Consider the following 9068-nt stretch of genomic DNA (forward strand, 5'->3'; position numbering starts at 1 on the left):
AATTGATGGGATTTTGGTGCTGGAAGTCGTGTTTGTTGTCCCTTCTCTGCAGACACAACCCCCCCCCCCAATATATAGAAGGAAATTGTGGCCCCCAGAAGGGAAGGGAGCTGCCCACAGGTACATGGTCCTACTAGGAAGGCACGTCTCCCCACACCCAGGCCAGTACATGGCAAACCTTCTAGAGACTTTTTAGGCAACTCTGAAAGGTCCGTTTCTGGCAGTGGACAGCCAGGACCCTGACCCCTCTAAGCCTGTTTCCCCATCCATACAATGGGGATCACAAGAGGACTTCTGCCTTTGGGTTATGGGAGGCTTAAATGGTTTTAGCTCTTCACACAGTCCTGGAAGCTAGCTAGTGCATAGTGAACAGTCTCAGCTATCACACATCTGAAAACTAGGACTTCTGTGTCCCCATTCTTGTCGTTGTAAAGAGGCCCACCCTCCTGTCACCAGGGTGCCTTCCCCCTGAGCCTTTGGTGCTTCTCCCGTGCAAGGGAGAAGCATCCCTTTCCTCTCCTCTGCATGACTTCCCACTACTTGATACCAAACAGGAAAAGACTGTATTTTCAGAATGTTTTGTAGCTCTTAAGTCGCTTATCCTCCACTTCCTGACTATGTGACCTTGGTCATGTTTCTTAACGTGCGGGAACCTCCATGTGCTTCTCTATAAAAGGGGCGATACCTAACCAGGGGGTTGGGAGGATTCAGTGATGTCATGCATGGAAAGCACCCAGCAGGGAGCCCAGCATTGCACAATAAATACAAGTTACCATTGTTATTCCTTTCATGCCACACACCCCCCAACGAGGATGCTACCCCATTGGGCTCCACCTAGGTAGGTTCTGGCCATTCTCTTCACTAGTGCTTTGCCCCGACTGCTGGCCTGAGGTGGCCTTCTCTGCACAGTGCTGAGCACCCATGGATTTTGACTGCTAGCGAAGCCTGACTTGTCCCCCTGAACGCCCTCTTACATCTGACCTGCCTGAAGTCTCCAGCTCAGCACCTCTGTGCATCAGCTCCCAGCTCCTTCTGCAAAATAGCAAGGAAAGAGTAGCCTCCCCCCACCCACCCCTCCTCGGGGAGCACAGGGGATCATGATGAGAGTATAATATGTCATATTTATTCACAAATCCCAGTACAGCCCACTTCCGGGACTTAGGAAATCTGCCCACCCACCCACCCCCCCGCCCCCAGCTCCTCCGGGTCATTTCAGCTAGTATGATAACAGGAATGGCTGTCTGCTGAGTGAGGCCAGTGTGTCAGTTTAGGGAATGATGTTGGCGACGCTCTGGAAGAGAGGAAAGAGGGAATGAATGCAGGAGACACAGCCCTGAGGGGACCCAGACCTCTGCCCTCACGTCCGCGAGAGAAATGAGGGGGACATTGACATGAGCTTCTCAGACCTAGAAATTGCTTATGTTCTGCGGAATGTCTTAGGAGAGTGTCAGGGGCCTGTGGAGGAGCCAAGAAGCCTTGTCTGTTTTGCCTCCGAGGGTCCCCTGGCATGCCCATTGCCCAGGAATAAACAAGGCTGTGCCTTTGGGTTCAGGGCACAGTCCACGGGGCTGTTCCACACCCTCATCCTCTGCCATATGCTACATGCAAAGAGATAAATGCAAAACTAGGACTTTGCTTTGGGCCCAGAGTAGGGACCAGGGTTCCTCAGGAGGCTTTCTACTGCGGGCTCCTGTGAGCCAGGAGAAGCCCAGAGCCTCAGGTTCCTACCCCAGCGCACTGCTGTAAGGCAGAAGAGGGCCTCGTAGTGGGTTGAGGTAGGGAGAGACTCGGGGCGGGGGGATGGGGGGGGGTGATGAGACATGATGAGCACACAGAGGGATGGGTTCAGCAGCGCCTCTCTCTCTCTGGCCCCTGGGGGTCTGTTCGCCAGCTTACATTTGCCTCAGCAGGAACGGAAAGCAGGCAGAAGAGGAAAGCAGGGTGTCAGGGACAAAGAACAGGGAAGGCCAGAGCTGGGAAACAGGTTGGAGGGTTTGAGTCTGTCCCCAACGAAGTTGTCCATGAACACGCAGCGGGAAGGGAGTGTGAGACCATCTCCAGAGACAGGAAGCAGAAAGTTAAAACCTCCTGGGCACTCACCTTCCACAGAGCTGGAAAGTTGATGAAGGGCTTGTTGACCGAGGCCTGGAATTCAAGAACAAGAGGGTCGGTCACCAGCATCCATCCCCGCAATCCTAGGAGGGCTCCCCTCCCCCCACCGAGTCCTGGCTGCGCTCCGGAGACTTACTCCAGATGTTGCTGTTGTGGTTGCGCCCCCTCCGTGCTGGCCGGTGGAAACGCCTGGATGAGCGCCCTGCGGACGAAGCCCAGACTGTCATTATAACCGCTCCCCCCCCCCCCGCCCCGGCCCTTGAGGGTCTCTTTCCCCTCTTAAATCCCTCGAAAGTTCCTCTTCCCAGGTGACCTGCCATCCTCTAGGGTGGCTGGGGCCGGGGTGGAGGCAGAGGCTAACCCTCTACCCCCTCATTATGCAGAAAGAAACCCAAAGCCCATGTCACTGTGGGAATTCTGTGAGATGGAAGGAAAATCCTGGAAGGAAGGATGTCTGCCCCTACTGACTAATCTTCCCCCAATTCCCTTTTATGTCAGTGAATGAAATGCCCTCAGTCGCTGAAAAGGGCCTGACTGGAAACTGGAAAGGGAACCCAGGGGACCCAAGCAAATCCTAGGACCACAGTTTAACCTCAGCCCCGACCTCAGCTCTACCCCTCCTGTACCCCCTCTGGCCTGGTCCCTAACATCCATCCGTTGATCCCTGTCCTCGTTTTACGCCCAGATACTCAGCCATGCCTCTGCTCCTGCTGTGGCCAGCTCTGAATCCCATAACAAACCTCCCCCTCCTGACCCCTTCCCAGTGAAGACTGTCCACTCCTCTACTGGGTACACTTTCTGTGGAGTCCCTGCCTCCGCACTCACCCATCCCTGGGTCCCTGCCTGCAGCCCATGTGGCTATCAGCTTCCAGGTCTGGGCTGGTCTTCAAGATGGTGTCCCAAAGACTCCTCATGGAGATTGGAGAGTGGGGACTGAGGCAGGCAGAGGTCAGCCTTTTCCTATTCCCCAAGCCCCCAGCCCGGTCTGCTGTGACCCTTGCTTCCCCCTGGCCTCCAGTATTTGTTCCCTTTAGAAAGATGTTTTCTCTACAGAAATCCTCCAGGAGACCTCCCCCGAAGGGGCAGTATAGAGTAAGAGAAAGAACCCTGACTTATGATTCGCCAGACCTGCGCACTAGCCACCTGACCTTGGCAAATCCCCTTAAAACCTTACTGAGCTTCTGTCTCCTTATCTGAGAATCAGGGAGTCAGCCTCCTCACCCTGACTACCTCAGAGGCTTGTTATGAAAATTAAACCAAACAGGGCTTATCTCCCAGAGCCATTCCTCATGCTTACTCTGATGCTCTGGATTTTCTCAACACTCACTCTGTTTGCACTGCGCAAGATCTTGACTCAGTAATCGTTTCCTGTTCCCCAAGAGAGGCTTCACGTTCCTCTCTTTACACCTCCTCAACTAGGAGGGCAGCGCCCTGAAGTGTGAAGGTTCTTGCTGTCTGATCTAGGGCTTTGCGGACGAGATGGTTTGATCCATCTGACCGGCTGAGCACCAGCTCCTTTGTGAGGAGATGGAGAGGAAAAAAGAGAATGTGGTCATAGAGCTCCCCAAGCTTCTTTCACGGAATGAAGCCTACATGGACAACCCAAATGTCCCAGGGGCTTAACCTCTCCCTCCCCCAGCCCCTTCTCCCCATTTCCCCACCTCTGTTCACCTACATTCAGCAGCTGGTTGGCCTCCTTGCCGGCTTGGTTGACCCCATTATGAACATTCTGCTGCAACCTTTCCACCTCCTTCCCGGCCTGGCCAGCAGCATGGTGGACACCTTGGCCAAGTTTCTCCGCTTCCTTTCCAGCCTGGCCAGCAGCGTGGTTGACCCCTTGGCCAAACTTCTCTGCCTCCTTCCCGGCCTGGTTGACCCCATCATGGACCCCTTGGACCACCTTGTCTGCCTCCTTTCCAGCCTGTTCAACGGCATGGTGAACTCCCTGGCCAATGTGCTCCACCTCCTTCCCAGCCTGGTTGACCCCAGGATGGATCCCCTGGACTATTTTGTCTCCCTCTGCCCCAGCCTGCCCTGCAGCATAATTAACATCATGGCCAAACTTCTCTGCCTCCTTCCCAGCCTGGTTAACTGCATGGTGGACTCCTTGGACTATTTTGTCTCCCTCCTTCCCAGCCTGCCCAGCAGCATGGTGGATCCCCTGGCCAAATTTCTCCACCTCTTTCCCAGCTTGGTTAACCCCATGATGGACCCCTTGGATTATTTTTTCTCCCTCTTTCCCAACCTGCCCACCAGCATGGTGGATCCCCTGACCAAACTTCTCTGCCTCCTTCCCAGCCTGGCTAACCCCATGATGGATCCCCTGACCAAATTTCTCTGCCTCGTTCCCAGCCTGCCCAGCAGCATGGTGGACCCCTTGGCCAAACCTCCCTGCCTCATTTCCCGCCTGGTTCACCCCATGATGGACCCCCTGACCAAACTTCTCTGCCTCCTTCCCAGCCTGATTCACCCCATGATGGATCCCATGGCCAAACTTCTCTGCCTCCTTCCCAGCCTGGCTCACCCCATGATGGACCCCCTGACCAAACTTCTCTGCCTCCTTCCCAGCCTGGTTCACCCCATGATGGACACCCTGACCAAACTTCTCTGCCTCCTTCCCAGCCTGGTTCACCCCATGATGGACACCCTGACCAAACTTCTCTGCCTCCTTCCCAGCCTGGTTCACTCCATGATGGATCCCATGGCCAAACTTCTCTGCCTCCTTCCCAGCCTGGCTCACCCCATGATGGACACCCTGACCAAACTTCTCTGCCTCCTTCCCAGCCTGGTTCACCCCATGATGGATCCCATGGCCAAACTTCTCTGCCTCATTCCCAGCCTGGTTCACTCCATGATGGATCCCATGGCCAAACTTCTCTGCCTCATTCCCAGCCTGGTTCACCCCATGATGGATCCCATGGCCAAACTTCTCTGCCTCGTTCCCAGCCTGGTTCACCCCGTGGTGGATCCCATGGCCAAACTTCTCTGCCTCGTTCCCAGCCTGGTTCACCCCATGATGGACCCCCTGACCAAACTTCTCTGCCCCATTCCCAGCCTGCCCAGCAGCATGGTGGACCCCTTGGCCAAACCTCCCTGCTTCACTTCCCGCCTGGTTCACCCCATGATGGACCCCCTGGATCACTTTGTCTGCCTCCTTCCCAACCTGTCCAGCAGCATGGTTGACCCCATGGGCAAACTTCTCTGCCTCCTTTCCTGCTTGTCCGACGCCATTGTTGATCCCATGGGCTACCTTGTCCAAGCCGTTGTTGAGCCCCTGGACGCCTTTGTCCAGTTCCTTGCCGGCCTGGCTTCCCATGTGGCTAAGTCCATTAAAAACTTTCTCCACTTCCCTTCCAGCGTGAGTGATTCCATTATTGATGCCTTCCAGGGCCTTGCCCACCTCTCTCTCTGCATTGCTCAGCCCTCGGTTGATTCCTTCAATGACCTTCTCAATGGGGTCATCATTGGCTGCCCATCCAGGAAGGGCCCCCAATAGCAGTAGGAGGGAGCAGGAGCTGACCAAACTGGCAAGGTGCATGTTGTTGGCAGGGTGGGGAGGATGCAGAGAGGTGCAAGGGAAGCAAAGCTGCTATTTATACTCTAACTCCCTCCCATCTCCACCCCTCATGACTCAATTACCCCTGTGAGGCACTGACTTGGTCCCCAGTCAGGGAGGTATTTCCCAGGGAGCTTTGAGTTGAGCAACAAAGAGGAGGAGGAAGTGAAGGTGAGTCATGAATGGAGAACACTCACGTGGCATCTTTGCTCCTTGCCCAGCTCAGGCCCTCCACCCCAAAGCCCAGATGTCTGCTCTTCCAATCACCTCCTCTTTTCATTCCTCACCCACTATCCAGGCCTCCTCTCTCCCAACCCCACCTTCAATAACCCCCATCTCCAGGACCCAGGCCTGCTTCTCCACTCCTCTCAGGGGATCGAAGGATCCAGTTTCCCCATCAGCAAGAGTCTTGGAAGATGGGGGTGCTCAGCCAGGGGAGGGAGGGCATTCCTGGGGAGTTGAGGGCGTCATCAGACCTTGCTCTTTCTGTTCTCCTTGACTCCCCCCTATGCTTACCACATCCCAGCCCCACAGGTCTTCTTCTCCTTGGTTCTCAGACACACCAGGCTCATTCCTGCCTCATGGTCTTTGCACATGCTATGTGCATGGAAGATAGAACTCACATCTTTACATTGTGGGTTCTTTCTTATTCTGTTCTTGGTTCAAATGTCACCTCAGAAAAACCCTTCCCTGGCCATCCCTCAGTTATACTGGGTGATATCATCCTTTTGTTTTTACAAGCACTTACCACAATCCGAAATTATCTTTTATACCATGTGCCTCACCTATTGGATTGTAAACTTCTGGAGGACAGGGCTTTTGTGTTGGTCACTGCTATATCCCCAATTTTTAGAACATAGCCTGGGGTTCAGTAAATATTTATATATTGAACAAATGGATGGATTAAAAAAAAGGACTCCCAAAAGGTATGCGATGTAAGTGCACATAGTATGATTGCTAAGGGAAGCCCAGGGAAGACCAGTCAAGCCTCAGCCTGAGTCTCAGAGGGTGCTGGAGAGAAGGGTGCCTGGGCCCCCAGAGAAGCCTGGGGCCCCTTGGGGAGGCTTATAGATTTTGGAGCTGGGACACATTCTCATAACAGAACCTTGGCCTCCCGCTTCCCAGCCCTTGGGCGAGGGCAGAGGACCAATTGCCATGAGCTGGGACAGGACGCAGTGTCTCCTGAAAAGCCGGTTGAGGCAGCCACGGGGAGGGGCCTAAGACCTGCGGCAGCAGGAGACTGTCAGCCAGAACCTGGGCTGGAGGCCAGGGGCTCATCCTTCCCTCCTCCCCCTGGGACCTCCTCAGTCCCAACCTAAAGCTCCAAGCATTGACATGGTGGCACGGGTTGGAGGGGAACAGCTGGGAGTCTAGCCTGGGCATGAAGAGGGTCATCAGAAGGAAGGGCAGGTGGTAGCTGGGAGATCTGTGGCAGCATAGCAATCTGGGACTAGCTTAGAGGCTGGCCAAGACCAGAAGGGCAAGAGCCAGTGGGTGGGTAAGTTGGGTGCAGGGGTGCAAGATATTTGGGTTTTGGTGCCAAGGGGAGAGATAGAGAGGGGGTGGAGGTGGGATTGCGGGCGGGCAGGCTGGTGGGAAGGAATGTGTAGGGTGTGAGCTGGTGGGGTGGCAGAGTTATGTGTGTGGGCGCCTGGGTGTGGTGAGAATCTGCACGTGGTTTCAGGCTTTGCTCAAATAAGGGTGACCAGGCCCACTCCCCTTGGAGGACCCACGCTTCCACCCTGGGTCCTGGACACCCAGGCCCAGAGACCCAGGAGCTTCTGCCATTTCTAGGCACTGCCTATAGAGGGTGACTAATCAGGCCGTCTCTCCAAGCTTGAGCTCATTAAATCTGTTTCCCAGTTTCACGCTCCAGGGACAAAGCCAGATCCCTGGGCAACCTCAGGCGTGGCTCTTCTGCCCTTGTCCAGTGCCTAAATGAGGGAGTTTCCCATGCCAGGAGATTGCAGGGTGGGGAAGGGTGGGCGGTGAGCCGCAGAATCCCAGTCCACCCTGAGATGGAGAGGTGGGGTTTCTCCTTTTGAAATGTATTCCCATCTTCTCTTTCCAACCCTCTCTCTGCCCATCCCACCATCTTCCATCAGCCCCAATCCCTGCTGGTCCCATTCCCATTTGCCACTAATTGATTCAGAACTTTGGCATCTGTCCCCGTAAGAGATTGGCCTGGAGTTGTCCCTTGTTTGCTGCCCTCGGCTGGTTTGGGGAATGTGAGCCTGCTGCTTTGCCAGAGCAAGTGGAGGAGATTTCCATGGCCCATCGTCACAGCACTCCCGCAGAGCACTGCAGAGCGCTCCAGGGAAGAGTGCGGGCGGGTCTGTGTGTCCCTGGGGCCTGGGGGCCTCAGAGCGCGCGCCATGCCCAGAGCCTCACCTTGCAGAGCTGCCACCCTACTTCCCTACTCTGGTTGGGATCCGCACCAGTTCCCACTGGCTAGCAGACATTTGTTCCCAATGCTTTTTGGCAAATCCTGCCGATAAAGTCATCTGGATCTGGATCTGAATCAGCCTTGGGGAGAAGAGATCATAGCTCCAATTCTTCTGTTATTTGCCTGCTGAGATTTGCCATTTCTGTTTGAAGCAGGGTTGAGCCTTTATATTTTATAAGAGAAATTTTAATTGCATCTAGCTTCTCATATCTATTATTGTAAAGTTGTACGAAATTGACCCCTTTTCAGTCCTGTTTTTATTTGTGTGAACTTCCACACCCCGCCTCCACCCAACCTCCATCACGTGTGTTAAATTTGTCCCCTTTGTTTAATTAATACCTGCATTTTGGCCTTGGGTCATTGAAATTCCCCATCTGTACACTGGATTTATTTTCAGTTCCACCTCCCTGGACCATCCAAGGAGGAGAGCCTTGCCCTTACCCTGTCCCACTGCAGGTGCTTGGCGAACTGAGTTCCTGTGAAGACTCAGGGAAGGAAGAGATTATGTCATTCTGCCCCTTCTTGCTTCCACACCTCTATCTGGGATGATGACTCCTTCCTGGCCCAAACCCCCACACCCCCTAAATCTTGGTCACAGCTGTGTCAGCCAGCCCTGCAGGTGAAGGCGCGTATCTGTGAATCACAGGTGTGCAAATGAGTGCCCACCCCCAGGGCGTTAGAGGAAAGAGCCACCTGTCCTCTTCTTTCCCAGAAGCTGCTTTGTGCCAGGCAGAGTTCTAGGTGGTGGCGGAAGGCCCCATGGTGAACAACAGGACACAGTGAACAAGTAAATCAGTAACTAGATCATGACAAAGCTACATGAAAAGCCCCGAGGAGAAGAACGGGGTGCAGTGAGGGGATCTGGCTTGGAGGTCACTTAAAGATTGAGAGTCAGAAGGAATGGGAGGCAGTGATATTTACATATGCATTCTGGCACCCGCAGGTGCCAACCCT

The 9068-nt window shown here is 54.4% G+C and overlaps 1 protein-coding gene across 2 annotated transcripts; it reads right to left on the bottom strand.

Moving 5' to 3' along the window:
• Positions 1-1192: 1192 nt before the first annotated feature.
• On the bottom strand, positions 1193-5674 carry SBSN (suprabasin). 2 transcript variants are annotated; one of them, XM_059152074.1, is made up of 4 exons: positions 5363-5674; positions 2249-2314; positions 2101-2145; positions 1193-1291 (listed from the first exon to the last, which is right to left on the bottom strand). In XM_059152074.1, the coding sequence occupies exons 1-4, from the start codon at positions 5648-5650 to the stop codon at positions 1268-1270; spliced, it is 423 nt and encodes a 140-aa protein (XP_059008057.1). In that variant the 5' UTR covers positions 5651-5674; the 3' UTR covers positions 1193-1267. The 2 variants fall into 2 exon arrangements, with proteins under 2 accessions (XP_059008057.1, XP_059008056.1); XM_059152073.1 differs by having other exon boundaries at positions 5276-5674.
• Positions 5675-9068: the final 3394 nt, after the last annotated feature.

The sequence above is a fragment of the Mustela lutreola genome, chromosome 16 (genome assembly GCF_030435805.1).
Source record: "Mustela lutreola isolate mMusLut2 chromosome 16, mMusLut2.pri, whole genome shotgun sequence".
NCBI classification, from domain to species: domain Eukaryota; kingdom Metazoa; phylum Chordata; class Mammalia; order Carnivora; family Mustelidae; genus Mustela; species Mustela lutreola.